General features: G+C 39.2%; 1 protein-coding gene across 1 annotated transcript in view; it reads left to right on the top strand.

Annotated features, from left to right (window-relative positions):
* Positions 1–311: 311 nt before the first annotated feature.
* ARMH3 (armadillo like helical domain containing 3) overlaps positions 312–21755 on the top strand; it is a 194564-nt gene continuing 173120 nt past the window's right edge. The window contains exons 1-5 of the mRNA XM_081268320.1: positions 312–467; positions 15996–16108; positions 17873–17929; positions 18039–18185; positions 20436–20543. Of these exons, the coding sequence (XP_081124446.1) occupies positions 16007–16108; positions 17873–17929; positions 18039–18185; positions 20436–20543 (414 nt within the window). The 5' untranslated portion in view covers positions 312–467; positions 15996–16006. The remainder of the gene's footprint in view (positions 468–15995; positions 16109–17872; positions 17930–18038; positions 18186–20435; positions 20544–21755) is intronic.

The following is a 21755-nucleotide window of genomic DNA, read 5'->3' as shown; positions in this document are numbered from 1 at the left end:
CTGGCAACATATCTATTTATTTGTTGAATGAATGTGTTTCCAATGTTTCACTTACAAAGCTACAATAAATATCTTGAAACATACATGTTTTCAAACCTTGCCAGTGTTTCTAAATATATTTATTCCTAGAAGGAACTGCTGAATTCAAAGTCGGCCATGTTTCAAAAAACCACTACTGCAATTGGTAAACCAGGAGCCCTTCTATGGATGTTTGCCAATTTCTTTCTCGCGATGCTTTTCGGGAGTTGTAGTCTTTGCAATGTTTGCTGGGAATTGTGGTCTGAGGTCAGCTTCAGGAAGCGGGCGTGGAAGAACCTATCTCAAAGCGGGCTTTAGGACCCCGCGGGGCACTGGGGTCGGGGAGGTCGGGAGCGCGCCCGTGGCTCGGAGCAGCGGCGGCGTCGGTGGTGTCGGGAGCGAGCGGGCCCGGGAGCGGCGCGGGTGGTGGAGGAGGAGCCGGGGGCTCGGTAAGCAGCGCCGGCCTGGTCGGGTCCTCGAATCTGGCCAACCCCCGCGGGTCCTGCCACCGTAGGCCTCGGCCCAGAGGCGGCTCTGGGGGCGGGGCCTGCGCTTGCTGCGGGGACGACGGGGGTGACGGGGGGAGAGGAGGGAGGACCGCAGCTGAGGCTGCGTGCCGCGGGGAGGGCTGGCCCGGGGGGTGGCTGAGCGAGCGAGACGCAGCTTCTCTTTTCCAGCGGCTCGTTCTTCTGACCACCCGGTTCTGGCCTAGTTCTTTCCCTGTCCCGCCCTTGCAGGGGCCACTGGGCAGCTGAGGCCCTGACCTTTGACCCCTGCGCGGGGCAGACCTCGACCCCTGCCGGGAAAGCCTGTCCTCCCAGCTTCTGCGTGGCTGTGTGGTGAGGGTCAGGGGCTAGACCTCTGAGAAGGAATAGAGGAAGGCGAGTCTGTCCGAAGTCTTCAGGTGTCCCGGAAGGGACACTATCTAACCTCTTGAGTCTCCGGCCGACTGATTTCCTTTACCACTGAGCTATATCCCTGATCCTTTTTTGAAAATTTGAGAGAGGATCTCTAAATTGCCGAGACCGGCCTCGAACTCTCAATCCTCCAGCGTCAGTCTCCAAGTGGCTGGGATTACAGGTGTACAGCACTGCGCCCGTCTTCCCACCGACTGCCTTAAGCTCACCTTTTACATAGAAAGTTACTCGGGTTACTAACCTTTTCAAAGGCAGTGGGGAAAGAAATGAGAGAACAGGTTCCCTGGGGGAAGGAGAGCTATCAGAAATTGAGGAGTGCTGCACCTTGCGATGGGGACAGTAGAAATTTGGCCCGGGCCTGAATAAATGTTTCTGGATCATCAAATCGTCCCCGGTTCCTCTTTTCCAGAAAAACTTGAACTTAAAAGTTTTTGTTTGTTTGTTTGTTTGGTACACCAAGATAAAGATGATTTGTGTCCCTCCCTTTAATTTAGGATTGCTTGGAATTATTTTGGGTATGTCTTCTGTTGGACTTCATGGTAATACTGCTTACTGACTTCTATGTGAAGGCTTTCAGGGTATCAGAGTCTAGGGAAGGGTAGATTCCTCTTTAGAATTATAAAGGGAATTTTCATTAAAGACTTCCTTAATGAATAAGGAAGTCTTTAATATGTTTTCAATAGATTTTCAGTCATAATTTACTCGTTCAACCTTTATATAATTAAACAAACTTGAAAACCCAAAAGCAGTTGTTATGAAATTTGGAATTTCACATACAGCATAATTTAGGAATTCATAAGATTTGGAGAAAATTGCCAACTAAATTGATCCAGGATATATGAAGGTGAACTGTTTACTCATTTATTTAGCACTTACTATATAACTGGTACTGGGTTAGAAATAATATCTTTCCTCAAGGACATCCAACACATATTTTGATGAAATTTTGTACTACTCTATGTTGTAAATCCGTATAAAGACATTTGTACAAAAAAAAAAAAAAGGAATATTGTTATCACCTAGGGGTAGGGAGATCTTTGTAGGGAAAAGACACTTGAGGTGGGCTTTGAAGGATGAATAGGAGCTTGCACAAGAAAGAAAAAATATTCCAGTTACAGAAAACAGCATATGCAAAGACATGGTTGCAAGTTTGAGGTCAGCCTCGGCAACTTAGGGCTGGGGATGTGGCTCAGTGGTAGAGTATCCTTGGGTACAATGAGAAGATTGGGGGGGGGTGCTGTACTGCTTGGGGAAGTTTGGAGCTTGAGTGGGAAATAGTATTAATTTTTAAGAGGTTCCTGCTAGGCAGCAGAATAGAATAGACAATATGATTGATGTATGTACCTTCCATGTGTGTATTATATGTCAAAATACATTCTGCTGTCATGTATGACTAATAAATAACAATAAATCCTATGGTTAAAAAAAAAAGGGGGCTGGGATTGTGGCTCAGCGGCAGAGCACTCACCTAGCACGCTCGGGACCTGGGTTCGATCCCCAGCACCACATAAAAATAAAGCATTGTGTTGTGTCCATCTACACCTAAAAAATAAATATTAAAAAAAAGGGGTCCCTGCTCATTGAGAAGAGGATTGTGATGAATTCTCATTCTGGGAGATGCCAGTACTACCAAAAAAAAAAAAAAAAAAGAGGTTAGGGAAGACAGTCTGATATGCTGAGGTAAAGTTACCTGTGGGATGTGTAGATGGAGATGTTTGTAGGCAGCTGGAAGTAAGGAGGCCTAGTAAGCTTCATAGCTTGGCAATAGTTCTCAATAAGTGAGGGCATATATGAGAAAAATCTTTGGGGAAAATGTTTATTTTGTTTAAATGTTTATTTGGAATTGTCAGGATGTGCACTTCTTTCACTTAATGGTGAGCTGCTTAAGACAGGAACCATAACTTAGTAATTTTTTGGTCCCTTTTCGGCTTATACTGTGCTTAATGTTTTTTTAGTTGTTGATAGACCTTTATTTTATTTATTAATATGTGGTGTTGAGAATCGAACCCAGTGCCTCACACATGTCAGGCAAGTGGGCTACAGTTGAGCCCCAGCCCTGTGCTTGTTTTTTAATATTATAAGGTCTTGATAAAAGTTATTAAACTAGCAGGAAGTCAATTGATTTTATAAGATTGCAATTACCTTTTGGACTTCCTTTAAGATACGGTAATGTGTCTTTTTTTTTTTTCTCTTTCTCTACTCTGCCCCCACCCCCGCTTCTTGTGGTGCTTCTTGTCAAACTCAGTGCCTCACTCTTGCTAGGTAAGCACTGAACCACTGATTTATGCCCCCAGTCCTGTATCCTGTAATTTCATTTTATACTTTGGGTGGTATTCATGGGGCTTGTATGGTTCACCAGGAAGGAAAATGAGAAGATGGGGGGGGGTGTTGTACTGCTTGGGGAAGTTTGGAGCTTGAGTGGGAGATAGTATTAATTTTTAAGAGGTTCCTGCTCATTGAGAAGAGGATCTTGTGATGAATTCTCATTCTGGGAGATGCCAGAAAAAATGTGATATTTTTTTTCTTTCTTTTTTTTTTTTTTTGGTACTAGGGATATTGAATCCAGAGGTGCTTAACCGCTGAACCCCATCCCAGCCTTTTTTTTTTAATATTTATTTTTTAGTTTTCGGCGGACACAACATCTTTGTTGGTATGTGGTGCTGAGGCTCGAACCCGGGCCGCACGCATGCCAGGCGAGCGCGCTACTGCTTGAGCCACATCCCCAGCCCCCCAGCCTTTTTTTAAAATACCTTTATTTATTTATATATTTGTTAGTTATAGATGGACACAATACCTTTATTAATTTTTTTTTTTTAATTTATGTGGTGCCAGGGATTGAACCCAGTGCCTCACGCATGCTAGGCAAGCGCTCTCCCACTGAGCCACAACCCTGACCCCTTATTTATTTTTTATGTTATAAGGTCTTGATAAAAGTTATTAAACTTTTTTGTCAGGGATTGACAGTGCCTCACACATACTAGGCAAGTGCTGTACCACTGAGCCGCAATCCTAGACTCCCCATCTCAGCCTTTTTTATTTTTTGCTTTGAGACAGGGTCTTACTAAGTTGCTTAGGGCCTTGGTAAGTTGTTGAGCCTGGCTTTGAACTTGTGATCCTCTTGCCTTAGCTTCCCAGATAGCTGGGATTACAGATGTGCACCACCACACCTGGCCACTTCCACTTTTAAGTATAGGCTAAATACCACTCTGAGGTGAACACTGTCCATAGCACATACAAGATAGGACCTTGCCTAATAATGGCTCAGGTGGCTTATTTAATCAGTTTGGTTCTGGCTTAGCATCTAGAAAATAGTGATAATTCTTGTCGGGGTGATATCCTGCGTCTATTGACTTTTCTTGGATGAAGTGGGAAGATTGATAGTGTGGACAAGTTTGGAATTTCCATAGAATTGTAACTTTTTTTTTTTTTTTTTTTTAAATTTTTAATATTTATTTATTTATTTTTAGTTCTCGGCGGACATAACATCTTTGTTGGTATGTGGTGCTGAGGATCGAACCCGGGCTGCACGCATGCCAGGCGAGCGCGCTACCGCTTGAGCCACATCCCCAGCCCCAGAATTGTAACTTTTTAAAAAAAATATTTTTTGGGGGCTGGGGATGTGGCTCAAGCAGTAGCACGCTCGCCTGGCATGCGTGCGGCCCGGGTTCGATCCTCAGCACCACATACCAACAAAGATGTTGTGTCCGCTGAGAACTAAAAAAAATAAATATTAAAAATTCTCTCTCTCTCTCTCCTCTCTCACTCTGTCTTTAAAAAAATATTTTTCATATGTATGGACCTTTATTTTATTCATTTATTTTATATGTGGTGCTGAGGATCAAACCTGATGCCTCACACATGCTAGGCAAGCGCTCTACCACTGAGCCACAGCCTCAGCCTAGAATTGTAACTTTAACTGAATCTTTTGTGTGTGTGTGTTGGTTACCAGGGATTGAACTCATGGGCACTCGTCTACTGAGCCACATCCCCAGCCCTACTTTGTATTTTATCAGGGTCTTACTGAGTTGCTTAGTGCCTTGCTTTTGCTGAGGCTTGCCTTGAACTCTTGATCCTCCTGCCTCAATCTCCTGAGCCTCTGCGATTACAGGCATACATGCCATGCCTGGCTCCTGAATCTGGTTTTTAATATTCTATTAGTGAATAAGTGAATAGGACTTTTTTTTTTTTTTTTTTTTTTTTTTACTTACAGTACATTCTCACAGGGAGAAGGGCTACCAGAGAGAAAGATTTAGTGACTTTACTTATTCCTAGCTGTGTTACTTTAGGCAAAATAAAATCTTCATAAAATCAGGGTGGTAGTACATATTTCATCTGATTATTTTACAGATGGGCAAACTGGACCTTAGATGTCAAAAGGAACCCACTGGTTAGGATAAGTGGGAAGAATAAGATGTGGGAAGGTGAGGGTCACTCCAGTGTTTTTTCTAAAGAATGCCTAAGTTTTATCCATCTTCTCAGTATCCTCTTCTGTCCATATAATCATTTCCTTTACTTTTTTTTTTGGTACTGGGGATTGAATTTAGGGGTGCTTAGCCTTTTTATATTTTATTTATAGAGACAGGGTCTCACTGAGTTGTTTAGGGCCTCTCCAGGTTGCTGGCTTTGAAGTTGTGATCGTCCTATGTTGGCCTCTTGAGCTGCTGGGATTACAGGGATGTACCATCACACCCAGTTTAAATGAATATTTCTTGATGTATAGTGGGTATCACAATTACATCGAGCAGAATTTTTCAACCTTGTCACTATTGACATATTGGGCAGGGCAATTCTTTGTTGTGGGTGACATTGTAGGGTGTGTAGCAGCATTCTTGACTTCTACTCAGTAGATGCAATTGATACTTCTCTTCCCAGTTGTGACAACCAAAAATGACTCCAGACACCGACAAGTGTCCCTGGGGGTAAAATTGCCATATTTGAGAACCAAAGACCTGGAGTGATCCTTAAAAATGTAGATTTCCCTGGGCTGGGGTTGTGGCTCAGTGGTAGAGTGCTTGCCTAGCCCGAGTGAAGCACTGGGTTTGAACCTCAGCACCACTTAAAAATAAATAACAGGGGCTGGAGATGTGGCTCAAGCGGTAGCGTGCTCGCCTGGCATGCGTGCGGCCCGGGTTCGATCCTCAGCACCACATACCAACAAAGATGTTGTGTCTGCCGAGAACTAAAAAATAAATATTAAAAAATTCTCTCTCTCTCTCTCTCTCTCTTTAAAAAAAAAATAAATAACATACAGGTATTGTGTTCATCTACAACTAAAAAAGCATTTTAAAAAAATGAAGATTTTCCTTACCCAACACAGTGATAAATGCCTGTAATCCCAGCTATTTGGGAAGCTGAGGAAGGAGGATAGTAAGTTTGAGGCCAGTTTTAGCAATTTAGTGAGACTCTCAAAAAAAAAAGGACTGGTGATGTAGCTCAGTGGTAAAGCACCCTGGATTCAATCCTCAGTACAAAAAAAAAAAAAAAAAAGGTCTCTGAGTTGGAAATGTTGGTCAGTGGGAGAATACTTGCCTACCCTAAATAATACACTGGATTCACCCCCAGCACTGGGGGGAAAAGAAGAAGAAAATTATATTCTTTATCTTGAGCAATCTTATTCAATAGAGGGGTAGAGGGGTTTAGGAGTCTACATGTTTAGGAGGGACCCTGAAAGATTCTGACACAGGTGATCAAAGGTCTGTAAGCACTAAAGCATTCTCTCCTCCCAGCTGAGAGCTGTATAGACTCATACTTGTTTTTATCTCTCTCTTGTTTTATAATAATTTTTTTCCTTTCATTATCAAGTTTAGATGGAGAATTATCCTTAGAGGACTGTCAAGTTTCAATTAAGATAGTGTTAATTAAATCCTTAAAAAGATCAGTGTTTCAACCTTTTTTTTTTAAAAAAAAATTACAACATTGGATAATATATCAACTTGACTAGACGCTCAGGTTCTCCAGTTTTCCCTTCTAAGTTTTCCCCCATTCCATTAATTTGTCTATTCCCCTCTGTTTCATTTCACTATTACCTATATTTATATGTTGATACATAGATCAGTTATCTTTTATTTTTCTATCATGGCATCTTTACCCACCAACCAACCAGAGTGATGAAACTCAAGATACTAGACTTTCCACAGTTTTTTCATTAAGGCCTCACTCATTCACTCTCCTGAAACTTCAATTTCTCTGGAGGATCTCTGCTTTGTTTTTTGTGCAGGTTATTGCCCATCCTTACTCTCACTTATATGGACAAATTTTTTTTTTCCCCTGGTACTGGGGATTGATTCCAGAGGCACTTTACCAGTGAGCTATATTCTCAATTTCTTTTTTCCAGTTGTAGATGGATACAATACCTTTATATTATTTATTTTTATGTGGTACTGAGGATCGAACCCAGTGCCTCACACGTGCTAGGCAAGTGCTCTATCACTGAGCCACAACCCCTAACTTTCCCAGTTCTTTTTATTTTTATTTTGAGACTAGGTCTCTCTTAGTCACTGAGGTTGGCTTTGAACTTGTTTTTTTTTTTTTTTTTAAAGCACCTAATGCAGCACACAAATGCTAAATAGTTTCAACTTAATTTTTTTTAAGAGAGAGAGAGAATTTTTTAATATTTATTTTTTAGTTTTCGGCGGACACAACATCTTTGTTTGTATGTGGTGCTGAGGATCGAACCCGGGCGGCACGCATGCCAGGTGAGCGCGATACCGCTTGAGCCACATCCCCAGCCCTGGCTTTGAACTTGTGACCTGTCTCAGCCTCTAGAATCACTGGTATTACAGACATGTGCTGTTGTGCCTGGTGCTTTTTTTTTTGTTTTTGTTTTATTTTTTAAATTCACTTTATGTTTCAGTTTTCTCATTGTAAACTTCCTGGATCATAAGGTTGTTGTGAGGATAAAATGAATTGATGTGTATAAAGTGCCATGCCTGGAACATAGTATATGCCAAATTAGTGTTAGCTCTTTGGTTGTTATTTTATTTTTGTTTATTCACTTTTTTTAAAGAGAGAGAGAGAGAGAGAGAGAGAGGGGGGGGGAGGAAGAGAGAGAGGGAGGGAGGGAGGGAGGGAGGGAGAGAATTTTTAAATATTTATTTATTTTTTGGTGGATACAACATCTTTGTTTGTATGTGGTGCTGAGGATCAAACCCTGGCCGCACGCACACCAGGCGAGCGCGCTACCGCTTGAGCCACATCCCCAGCCCTCATTTTTTTATTTTACTTTTTTAAAGATAGGGTCTCACTGTGTTGTCCAGGCTAATTTTGAACTTGGCAATCTTCCTGCCTCAGCCTCCTAAGTAGTTGGGATTATATATATGCACCACTAGGCCCAACTATTATTTTTTTTATTTATTGTTTTGGGGAATCAAAACCAGGGGTGCCTCACCACTGAGCTCTATCCCCAACCTTTTAAAATTTCTTTCTTTTTATTTTTTTCAATAACTTTATGTTATATATTTTTTATGTGGTGCTGAGCATCGAACCCAGCGCCTCACACGTGCTAGGCAAGCACTATACTGCTGAGCCAGAACCTCAGCCCCCCAGCCTTTTTTTATTTTTATTTTTGAGATAGGGTCTTGCTAAATTGCTGAGACTGGCTTTCAATTTGCAATTCTCCCTGTCTACTGAGAGGCTGGGATTAAAGGTGTGTTCTACTGCATCCAACCCAGCTGTTATTTTATTTTATTTTTTTAACTTTTTTTTTGGGTGGGGGGGTACCAGCGATTGAATTCAGGGGCACTTGACCACTGAGCCACATCCCTATCCCTATTTTGTATTTAATTTAGAGATAGGTTCTCACTAAACTTCTTTTTTAAAAAAATATTTTTAATTGTATATGGACACAATATATTTTATTTATTTATTTTTATGTGGTGCTAAGGATTGAACTCTGCCTCACATGTGATAGGCAAGTGCTCTGCCACTGAGCTACAACCTTGGCCCCTAGATGTTATTTTAGATTGATCTCCTGAGTGTTCAAGCCTGGTGTCCCTTCTAATCTCTATTCTAGTGTTCTCATGGATGCTGTTAAATTTTCATATACATGTGAACACACGTACTTTTAAAAAAATATATATTTTTAGTTGTTGATGGACACAATATCATTATTTTATTTATTCATTCAAATTGGGTGCTGAGTATCAAACCCAGTGCCTCACACATGCTAGGCAAGTATTCTACCACTGAGCCACAACCCCAGTCCCTACTTTTTTTTTTTTTTTTTTTTTTAGATTAAGGAATAATTTACAAAATGTGAAGTTTGTTTTTTAAAAATATTTTTTAGTTGGCAATTATTTACATGCAGTGCTGGGAATTGAACGCAATGTGCCTCACACATACTAGGCAAGTGGTCTACCACTGAGCCACATCCCCAGCCTCAAGTTCATGGTTTTTCAACGTATGTACCCATTTATGTGATCTCCGCTCACATCAATATTGATTAAATTCTTTGTATCTCAGAAGGTTCCTCGTGCTTCCTCCTGCTTATCTCACCACAACTATTGTATCCTTTGTCACCATGGATTAATTTTGCCTTTTTTTTTTTCTGGTTGAACCCAGGCGCACTTTGCCACTGACTACATCCCTAGCCCTTTTAATTTTTTATTTTGAGAAAGGGTCTCATTAAGTTACTGGGGGCCTTGCTAAGTTGCTAAGGCTGACTTCAAATTTGCATCTTTCTGCCTCAGTCTCCTGCTAGGCAAGTGACTGGGATTAAGGGCATGTGCCAGTGCGCCTGGCTAATTTTGCCTTTTTTGAACATCATATGAATGAAATCATCAGGTTATACTCTTTTTTGTTTTGTTTTTTTTTTTTGGTACTTGGGATTGAATTTAGGGGAGCTTTACCACTGAGATACATCCCTTGTCCTTTTTTATTTGTTATTTTGAGACAGGTTATTGCCAACTTGCTTAAGCTAGACTCAAATTTGCCATTCTCCTGCTGCAGCCTGTGAGTTGTTGGGATTATACTTGTGCATCACCATAACCAGCAATTTTGTATTTTTTTTTAATCAACATTTTCTGTAAGATTTTCCCATGTTGTTTCACGTATCAGTAATTGTTCTTTTAAATTTCTGTATGGCATTCTTTTGTATAAATACAATGTAATTTTTCTATTCTGATGGATATTTGAATTCTCTTTATATATTTAAAAAACAAACATAGAATACTTCAATAAACTTTACAAAACATCTCAAAAAGGGAATGTTTATGTCTAAGACTCTGGCATTTTTGTCTCTGGAATATACCAATGTGTCAAATTTTGGGGGTCTTTACACTCATCATTTCCTCTATCTGGAACACTTTTTTCAAGATTTTTCACATGGCTTGTTCCTTCCTGTTATTCTTGATCTCCGCCAGGTATTCTCAGGACAACTTTAGTCTCCCAATCTAAAGTAGCCTCCCTTGGCAATTTGTCTTCAAGGCATTTATCACTGTTTCAGGTTGTCTTCTCTCTGCAACAATGACAATTCTATGGGAGTAGGCATCTTTTCTGTCTTGTTCACTGCTACATCCCTAATGCCTGGCACCTAAAAGGTCTTCAGTGTATATTTGTTGAATGAATGAATACCTGATCTGTAGGTAGGTTTTTTTTCTTTGTAAATTATGGACACATATATTTATTTTTAAAAAATTTCACTCTTGGGGCTGGGGTTGTGACTAAGTGGCAGAGTGCTTGCCTTGCACATGTAAGGCACTGGATTCAATTCTCAGCACCACATAAAAATAAATATACAAAATCAAGATATTGTATCCATGTATAACTAAAAAACATTTAAAAAATTTCATTCTCCTCCATATCGTTTTCTTATATACTGGTTGAAGTGTTTTAGGATGCTTACCTTAACATTGGTTATGTGAATGTTTTGGAGTCAAGAACAGATACTTGGTAACAGTCCTTTACAAAGGTGCACCTAGATTCCTAGACCATTAAATTTGGAAGCCCACAGAAAGTTGTCTCATGGCTTCTTTTTACAGATTGGCAAATTGAGGCCCAGGGAGGAAAAGAAACTAATAGTTCTAGAAAGAGAGTATATAAGTGGAGACCAGAACACCCCAGATTTTGGTGGATTAACTGTGTCAACTCTATGGAAATCAGAGTGAATTTCTTTCTTTTTTTTTTTTTTTTTTAAGATTTTAATATTCAATTTTTTTTAAAGAGAGAGAGAATTTTTTAAATATTTTTTAGTTTTCGGCGGACACAACATCTTTGTTAGTATGTGGTGCTGAGGATCGAACCTGGGCCGCACGCATGCTAGGCGAGTGTGCTACCGCTTGAGCCACATCCCCAGCCCAGAGTGAATTTCTATTAAGTTCGTTTTCTGGTCTTAAAGTTTGCATGTGTGCTACCTAAGAAGACAAATAAATAAATAAATAAATACATAAATAAATAACCAGCCAACCAACCAACTGGCTACATGTAACCAACATTCCTTCCAAATTTGACAGTGGAAGAGTTTGGTTTTAGGTTTTAAAATCTTAACATTTGGCCACTTCCTTTTTAAAGGATGTGACTTTAAGAAGTATGTGGTGGGATTGCTTTAAGATATAGATCTTATAAAATTGGGTCTTCTAGAGGGAAGTTGTGCTGTGGGTCTTGAGACCAGCAGGTTCCCAGGTCTAGGATTAAAAGGCTTCATTGATTTATGATTCAATTGAGAGAATTTGATGCCATTCCTAGTTTGATAGTAGATGAAGTTAGTACTGAAAAGTCGCCTGACTTTTTTGGTATTTCACCTGTCTTGTTGCTGAAAAATGATGTTAAAACCTAGACTGACTTTTCTGTGAGATTACTGTGCCTTTACCATGTTTGTTTCTTCTCCAGAAGGATTTAAAAGCTGGAATTGACAGGTGTGATAGCAGAGCTGTTGAATGCTGCTGCTTTCCCTGTCATATGGTCCCATAGCATTTTCTTTGTTCCTCTACTCCATTTATTTCTCATACTTTGCCTTGTGCTATGGGTCATTATGTGTCTGTTTCTGCTAGTAGATTGTGAGCTTCCAGAAGATCAGGTCAGGAATTTCCTCTCTGCAACCTCATGTTGCCTAAATTGACAGTATTTAGGTGCTTCTTATATATTTGCAATATTTCAGTGATGCCGAGGGAACCATTAGATAATAGTCTAGTCCAGTTCCCTTCTTTTACTTGTGGGAAATTGAGAATTACAGTGATTTAGTCAATGTTGCCTAGTTGGCTTAGTCTAGTCTCAGTTCTGCTGATTGGTTGTTCCATTGGTTGTTCCTCAATGGGGAAAAGTTGTAGAAAAGAAAAAAACACTGAGTAGGTAGAAACAGATTACACTCACATTGCTGAAGTGCTATAATTTACTACGCGCTACCAATTAGATATTTTATTTTCAAATTTAGGAGTTCAGGTTTAACTTGTAAGACCTGAAGAAAACCTTGTGTTTGTAAGAGTTCTATACTTGTCCTTGTCTACCACTCCAGCAACTCTTGTTTGCTGTGTTCCATGATTCAGAGTGCTGGTAGGAGTAATGGACTTTTTTTTTTTTTAATATTTAGTTTTTTGGTTGTAGATGGACATAGTACCTTTATTTTATTTTTATGTGATACTGAGGATTGAATCCAGTGCCTCATGGATGCCAGGCGATGCTTTACCTCTGAGCCACAACCCCAGCTCAGGAGTAATGGACTTTTTTTTTTTTTTTTTTTTTTTGAGAGAGTGAGAGAGGGCGGGGGGGGGAGAGAGAGAGAGAGAGAGAGAGAGAGAGAGAGAGAGAGAGAGAGAGAGAGAGAGAATTTTTTTTTAATATTTATTTTTTAGTTCTTGGCGGACACAACATCTTTGTTGGTATGTGGTGCTGAGGATCGAACCCGGGCGGCACGCATGCCAGGCGAGCGCGCTACCGCTTGAGCCACATCCCCAGCCCAGGAGTAATGGACTTTTGATTGTCAGTTTCCAGTCACATTTCAGGCAGCTTGGGTGGTAAATTCCAGTTGCCTGTGATGATGACAGAGAGTAATTAGTTGGGGCCTTTGTCTGAATTTCCCTCTGCTCCAAATGGAATAATAGCAAAGAAAAGAATTTAATTTCTTAGGAAATTTGGTAGTTTGGATTGGAATTGTTTTCCCCTCTTCTCCTATTCCCTTTTGCTTATTAGAAAGTATTGATTCTGAAATAGAGTGAGTTTATTAGATTTGGGGTGGACATTGATTAGCTGTAACCCAATTATAAATCCTCAGAGGGGTATGTTTGTAAACATGTACTTTTCATCCAGGAACTCATGGTTCCTGTTGTTCCTGCTAATAACTGGTTGAAGCTGAGCACACGCAAGATCTATATCCACTAAGCTTAGAATTGCATTGCTTTTGATTTAATTTAATAGGATCCTCTTGATTTCCAATTTATTTTCCCAAGATAAGGGCATCTTTCTCTTGACAACCTGTTTAAAAGACACAGGAATGTTTTGAACAGAGGCTGTATTTCACGCTTTAAGGCAGAGCTATAATCAATATAATGTAAATTGTCTAAAAGAATCTTCTCTTTTTGTTGTTATTTTTTTCTTCAGTCTTCTCTAGACTATAAAATAATTTGAAGGCTTAGTGAAACCTTAATAGAGATAGATCTTACTAAAATTTTGGGTCAGATGGGGACTTTGGAGGAATTTTTCCTATTAACTTTAGAGCCAGTCAGTGAACAGCTCTGCTGAGTGTTTGCCATGAGCTTATAATAGAAAAAGTATAAGTTGTAGTCCTACTGCTAAATACATTTAATATCAAGTTGAGGAGATTTTCTGTGTTTTGATGTTTGTTCAAAGATAAATTTCCTTTTCTGACTGCATGTATTAGAGAAATCAGATGTCTGAGATAGAATACTATTGGGTGCATCTCTTCCTTATACAGAATTTTGATTTGAAAGGTAAATGCATACTTTTCAAAACTTATTGAGCAAAATTAGTTCTGCTGCTTTGAATTTGTCTGGAAGTAAAATCAGCCTTCTCTTTACCTTCCATGCTTGTCATTGGATGACCTTTAATTTCATACCTACATATTAGGATTTATGAGAGACAGGGGAACTTTGTTAGTATAATATAATTAATCTGGGAAATGAGGGAAGATGTGTAAATCCACAGTGGAGAACTGTGGCATTTCAAGTTCTCTGTTAAAGAAAAGTTGAGACTTCCTTGAAGCAAGATTGGAAAATTGGGGTGTGATTCATGGAACTGCTTTTATATAGAATTGAAAATACATTGAAGTTTGATCTGCAAAGTATTACAAATATATACAATTAAATTTGAAAGTAGTATAGTATTATATTCAGTTATTTTGAAGTTAAATTTAATTTTTACCCTCTTAACTGCTATTTTCTGCCTTGGGTCTCTTTTCAGAGGAATTTCTGAAGACAGTCAAGTGCAGTGTGATTTATGAGGCAGTGAAGGCCAAGTATTTTGCACTGACGAGAACCTACTTACTTTGGGGAAATCGATGGAGCACATCAGTCTGCAGCACACTTCTTGCCTTAATGGTCCTAAGCTCGATCAATATTTGAAATTTAACTTCATCATCAGTCTGTGGGAAGTGTGTGCTTTGCAGCCTTCCTTCTATCAACCTCAAATATATGGCCAGACCTATTATAGATGGAGCTAGTTACACTTTCCTGTTTGGTTTTGGAACTGCTTTAAGCCTTGTCCATTGGCACATTTTAAGGATGTAAAATGTGTTGTGCTTTAGGCCAAGTAATGATTTAAATCTTGACATAACCTGGACTGGGATGGGGGTGTTGGATAGATCTGTAGTATGGTTGTTTATCATTTCTTCTTCCTAAAATATTTTTCCATTGAGAGACATTTCAATAGATTTTCCAGCGTCTTGGAGAGCATTCTGGTACTGACTGTGGCTTTGTTTTCTTTTTAAAAATATTTTATTTATTTATTTAACCCAAAGGTGTTCTACCCCCAGCACTTTTTTTTTAAAATTTATTTTTATTTTTTTAGTTTTCGGCGGACACAACATCTTTTGTTTGTATGTGGTGCTGAGGATTGAACCCGGGCCGCACGCAAGCCAGGCGAGCACGCTACCACTTGAGCCATATCCCCAGCCCTACCCCCAGCACTTTTAAATTTTATTTACGTTTATTTATTTATTTAGTTGTGCTGGAGATTGAACTCAGGGCCTGGGGCATACTAGGCAAGTGCTTTTTCACTGAGCTACATCTCTATCCCTTTATTTATTTATTTTTTATTTTTAATTTTTGGTACTGGGGATTGAACCCAGAGGTGCTTTTTTTTTTTTTTAAAGAGAGAGGTGAGAGAGAGAGAGACAGAGAGAATTTTTAATATTTATTTTTTAGTTTTCAGCTGACACAACATCTTTGTTTGTATGTGGTGCTGAGGATCGAACCCGGGCCGCACGCATGCCAGGCGAGCGCGCTACCACTTGAGCCACATCCCCAGCCCCCAGAGATGCTTTATACTGAACCACATCCCTAGCCATTTTTATTTTTTTATTTTGAGACAGGGTCTCACTAAGTGTGCACCACTGTGCCTAGCTCCCAGTCCTTTATTTACTTATTTTTTAATTTATTTTTTGGTGCTGAGGATTGAACCCAGGGCCTTGTGCATGGGAGGCAAGCATTCTACCAACTGAGCTATACCCTCAGCCCGTATTTTTTATTTTGAATAAAATAAGTTAAGTTGCTGAGGTTGGCCTCAAACTTTGAACTTTCTGCATCATTTACCTGAGTTGCTGAAATTACAGGTGTGCACCATTGTGTCCTGCAAAAAATCTGTTTTTTCAGTCATTTTATATTCACAGAAAATTTGAGAGACAGGTACAAAAATAGCCCAAGATATCTCATATGTTCCCTGCCTCTATATATCTACAGCCTTCCCTGTTAAATATTCCTACCATAGGAATATTTGTTATAGTTGATGAATCAGCATTTACTTACACATCATTATCATCCAAAGTACACATTTACATTAGGATACACTGTTGCTATTATATATTCCATGAGTTTGAAAAAATGCATAATGACATATTCACCATTACGATAGATATAGATTATTTTCATTGCTGTAAATTTGGCTTTTTTCCCACAGATTCTCTAACCATGGCACAGGTAGAAAAACGGGGCGGTTTGCTCAGGAAATCTTCAGCCTCCAAAAAACCACTAAAGGAAAAAGTGGTGCTGATGTATGATGAGATCTTTATGGTAAGTCCTGGAGCCCTTCATACTGTATAGCCTGACTTCTTAGTTTCTTAGCTCAATGAGAAACAACCTTATGTCTGTCTGCCACCTTCAAGTTCCTTAAGAGTGTGGGGTGAGAAAGGAAGGGGTGGGAAGGAAGCAGCAAACCAAAGGACAAGAGCAAGCTCTCAATAGTAGTGATTATGTTGCAGTATTGGGGATTTAACCCAGGGGTGCTCTACCACTGAGCTACATCCCCAGCCCTTTTTATTTTTTATTTTGGGACAGAGTCTCACTAAGTTGCCCAGGCGGGCCTTGAACTTGCCATCCTCTTGTTTCAGCCTTCACTGGGATTACTTGTTAACTAGAAATTTCTGACTTATAGAATTTCTGTTTGAAAATTATTGCTAACAAATTTTTGGCTTTAGTACCCTAGTTTTGCTAATCTTTTGGACCAATTTGAATTAAGGAAAGAGCACATTAAAATCTCTGTATAAAGGGGCTTGGGTTGTAGCTCAGTGGTAGAGTGCTTGCTTAGCATGTGTGAGGTACTGGGTTTGGCTTTAGCACCATATAAAAATAAAAGTATGTGTCCATCCACTACGAAAAAAAGTATTTAAAAAAAAATCTCTGGGGGGGCTGGAATTGTGGCTCAGCGGTAGAGCACTCGCCTAGCACGTGCGAGGCCCTGATTCGATCCTCAGCACACATAAAAATAAATAAACAAAGTAAAGTATTGTGTACAGCTAAGAAATAAATATTAAAAAAAAATCTCTGTATAGAGGACTCCTAGGTTCAACCCTCAGTATTGAAAAAAAAAGTTAAAATCTCTGTATAGAGGACTAAATGTGTATTGTAGGGCAAGTAGAAACAGTCAACATAGATAATATGAAAAAACATTGCAATATTACTTAGATCACCTGTGTTCTAACTCTTACCCTTCTGTTAGTCACTTAACTTTGTGGACCCTCTTTCTTTTTTTTTTTTTTTTATATTTATTTATTTTTAGTTCTCGGCGGATACAACATCTTTGTTTGTATGTGGTGCTGAGGATCGAACCCGGGCCGCATGCATACCAGGCGAGCGCGCTACCACTTGAGCCACATCCCCAGTCCATGGACCCTCTTTCTTGAAAGGAGGACAAATGATAATAATTTGTCCTGTCTTACTGGCTAGTTGTATTTTATTTTTTAATTTTTTGAAGTTGTAGTTGGACACAATACCTTTATTTTATGTATTTATTTTTTTTATATGGTGCTGAGGATCGATTCCAGTGCCTCACACGTGCTAGGCAAGTGCTCTACCACTGAATCACAGCCCCAGCCTCTGTATTTTATTTTTAAATGGAGTTAAAACCACCATACAAATACAAGGGGACATTGTAATGTGACTTATTTATTCATATTTTTATGTTCACTTCTTACTAGAAGAGAATTATTTGAAGGAAATTTTTTTTTAGTTTATTTATTTTTATGTGGTGCTGAGGATTGAACCCAGGACCTCGCATATGCTAGGCGAGTGCTCTACCACTGAGCCACAACCCCAGTCCTTGAAGGAAATTTTTTGAGTCATTACTTAACTTTTGTTTCAGGGAATGTATCTCTATGCACAATGCATTCCATTAGGAAAAATAAACTTAAGAATAAAATGTTCTCTTATCTATTACAGCAGTTAGGATAAGCAGCATTTTCAAAGTTAATTTTGAAAGGTAAGGTTGACTATATGTAGCATTCTTAATTCTTTTGGTGTTAGCTGGGAAAGTTGAAAATGTTTATCTTCTGGTTTCAGACAGAGGACCCCAGTAAGTGTAGTCCTCGGTTTTGGGAAGAGCTTTTCCTTATGAAGGTAAGACTTGATGGCCTCTGTTGGTTTTCCTGGTAACTAAGATGGCCATATTTTATGTTCTACTTGCTACACTAAAAATGTGCTCAGGCCCTTATTGTTTCATTGGCAGGTGAATTTAGAGTACCTAGAAGGCAAATTGGAATCTCTTGATGGTGAGGAGTTAATGAAGATCAAGGACAATATTAATTGCTTATTTCAACATTGCATCCAGGCTCTGGGAGAGGAACATCCAATTCGTGTTGTCAATGCATTGCAGGTACAAGGCTAGGACCCTGTTGGGGGTTCTTGTTTATCAGAGAAAGGAATTATAATTTCCCATTGGGACCTGAGGAACCTAGAATTGTCTTTAGGTATGAGGTCCCCCCATCTGCGCCTGGGGATTGAACCTAGGGACTCTTTACTACTGAGTTAGTTCCCAGAACTTTTTATTTTTTATGTGAGACAGGATCTTGCTAAATTGCCAAGGCTGGCCTAAAATTTGGAATACTCTTGTCTTAGCCTCCCGAGTAGCTGAGGCATGTACCCTGTACTCATCTCAACAGCTACTCATTGAACAACTGCTGTGTGTTAAACATTGGACAGAGTGTTGTGCTGGGGGATATGCTTAGCTTCTTTTTTTTGGTACCAGGGATTGAACCCAGGAGCACTTTAACAACTGAGCCACATCTCCAGTCCTTTTTTTTGTTTGTTTGTTTTAATTTTTTTAGTTATAGGTGGACACAATGCCTTTATTTTTATTTATTTATTTTTATGTGGTGCTGAGGATCAAACCTAGTGTCTCACCTGTGCTAGGTGAGCGCTCTACCACAGAGCCACAACCCCAGCCCCACCAGTCTTTTTAAATTTATTTTTTATTTTGAGACAGGGTTTCATTAAGTTGCTTAGGGCCTCAGTAAGTTTCTGAGGCTGGGTTTGAACTTTGATCCCTCTGTCTCAGCCGCCTTAGCTGCTGGGATTGTAAGCATGAACCACTGTGCCTGGCCATACACTTGGCTTCTCCTTTTTTTTTTCTTTTAAAACATTTATTTATTTATTTTTGGATGTAGATGGACACAATACCTTATTTTAGTTATTTTTATGTGATGCTGAGAATTAAATGCTAGGCAAGCTCTCTACCATTGAATCACAATCTCCGCCCACACTTGGCTTCTTTAAGGCAGAGATTTTGACACTTTCATTCAATACTTTGTTTTTAGTACATATAACAATGTCCAGCACATAGTTGGTATTATAGAAATAAATTTCTACTGAATGAATGGAAGACAAAGTTTCTAAAGTTTGTAGTCTGTAGGATCCAGTATACCCTAGATTGGGAGTATGTACTTAGGACAGTAATTGACAAGCTTAGATTATAAAGAATTTATTTATTTATTTTAAAATTTTTTTTAGGTTTTTTTTTTTAAGAGAGAGTGAGAGAGAGAGAGAGAGAGAGAGAGAGAGAGAGAGAGAGAGAGAGAGAATTTTAATATTTATTTTTTAGTTATCGGCGGACACAACATCTTTGTATGTGGTGCTGAGGATCGAACCCGGGCTGCATGCATGCCAGGCTAGCGCGCTACCGCTTGAGCCACATTCCCAGCCCCTTAAATTTTTTAATATTTATTTTTTTAGTCTTTGGCAGACACAACATCTTTGTTGGTGTGTGGTGCTGAGGATCGAACCCGGGCTGCACGCATGCCAGGCGAGCGCGCTACCGCTTGAGCCACATCCCCAGCCCAGGAATTTATAATATAATAAAGGATTTTGTTGGAATTTTTGGTAGACAGGATTTAAATTTCTAATTTACTAGTTTTGAAAATCTTTTTGTGAGCCCCAGTTTTCTCATCTGTGTAGAATGGGTAGAATAATTACCTCTTGAATTGATGCCCTAGAAAGAAGGCCTATGTTTATCCTAGAGCCTTGACCTTTGGCACAATGTATTTAACATTTGAGTTGTCCAGTAGGGGCTCAATGTAAGTGAAATAAAAGTTGGAATTATATGTGTAGTAATTACAATGGCTCATTATGAGGGCAGAAATAAGTTGATCTTAAGCTACTTGATGACCCCCTAAAGTATAGTACATTATTATAATAGTTAATACAAAACTTCAGGGATGACTCTTCTTTTTCTTCTTTTCCTTTTCTCTCTCTCTCCCTCCCTCCCTCCCTCTTTCTTTCTTTCTTTCTTTCTTTCTTTCTTTCTTTCTTTCTTTACTGGGGATTGAACCAGGGGTGCTTTAACATTGGACTGCATCCCTATCCCTTTTTTGATTATTGAGAATGGCCCTAAAACAAGAAGGAGGCAAAAAATGGAAGATGACAACAGTCTTTGTTGCTGTTCCTCTTTTAATTTATGGATTTTGCACATGTTAAGATTCAGACTGTATTTTGGAGCTCAGAGTAACTGAGAAATTATCTATGTAAGAAGGTGGTTCTGAGGTTATAATGTGAGGCTACAGATGTAGTGAGCGCCCTTCTAGTTTGGAGACTTCCTCTCTAGAAACAATTCTTTCTTTTACTTCTGCAGACCTTGTGTGCACTTATTCGAGGAGTCCATCAAAAGAATAAGTCTACCTCTGGGTTTGATATTATCAACATGCTGATGGGTTTTGACAAGGCGGAGCTTTGCATGAAGGTGAGACATAAGCTGCCGATGTGCCTATGAATGACTGCTTCTAACAGTTGTTCATGAGTGTCATCTGCAGAAAGTTGTACTAGAAGATTTGGATTCTCATAGCTATATATGATTAAATTTGGCCTTGGACTTTTTGTGTGTGTGTGTGTGTGTGTGGTGCTGGGGATTGAACCTAGGGCCTTGTGTATGTGAGACAAGCACTCTACCAACTGAGCTATGTCCTCAACCCAGATATTTTTATTTAATAGATTTTGTTTATCTGAATCAAGGAAAAATTTAACTTTAAATTTGAATTAAGGCAGCCGGGCATAGTGGTGCGTGCCTATATCCCAGCGACACGGGAGGCTGAGACAGGAGGATTGTGAGTTCAAAGCCAGCCTCAGCAAAAAGCAAGGTTCTAAGCAACTCAGTGAGGCCTGTCTCTAAATAAAATACAAAATAGGGCTGGGGGTGTGGCTCAGTGGTAGAGTGCCCCTGAGTTCAATTCCTAGTACCCCCCCCCGCCCCCCGCAAAAAAAAAAAATTGAATTAAAAATCCTTTTTCTACAGGATAAAGATTGAACAGTTTATTATTGTATTATGTATTTGTGTGAACATTATGAATTTAAATAAAAATATAACAAATGAATATACAAGGGTAATTTTTATTTTATTTTATTTTTTGAAACTTTGGGGATCAAAACTAGGGTATTGGCACCTGCTAGGCAAGCAGTCTGCCACTGAGCTACAACCCCAACCCTTATCAGGGTGTTTTTTTCTCTCTTTTTTTTTTCTTTTTTTTTGAAATGGTGTCTCACCATGTTGCCTAGGCTTCTCTTGAACTCCTGGGCTTGAGCTCCTAAGTAGCTTGGATCATAGGCATGTACCACCATGCCTGGCTCAGAATTTTTTTTTGTTATCTACTTTTTGGCACTATCTTCTTTTAATGATAGCAGCTTCTTCTTCTTTTTTGTAACTTTATTTTATTTATTTTCTTATGTGATGCTGTGGTTTGAACCCAGTGCCTCCACATGCTAGGCAAGCATTATACCCCTGAGTCACAACCCCAGCCCCTCATGATAGCTTCTCGATTCGTGTTTCTTACAGTTCACTCTTTTTAAAAATTATTTATTTATTTTAAGGTAGGTTTGGGAATGCTGCTATTTTTTTTGTGTGTGTGTGTTAAAGAGAGAGAGAGAATTTTTAAATATTTATTTATTTTTTTAGTTTTCG

Source organism: Spermophilus citellus, assembly GCF_964194105.1.
Source record: "Spermophilus citellus genome assembly, chromosome: 15".
Lineage (NCBI taxonomy): Eukaryota > Metazoa > Chordata > Mammalia > Rodentia > Sciuridae > Spermophilus > Spermophilus citellus.
This window is presented reverse-complemented; position numbering and strand designations above follow the sequence as displayed.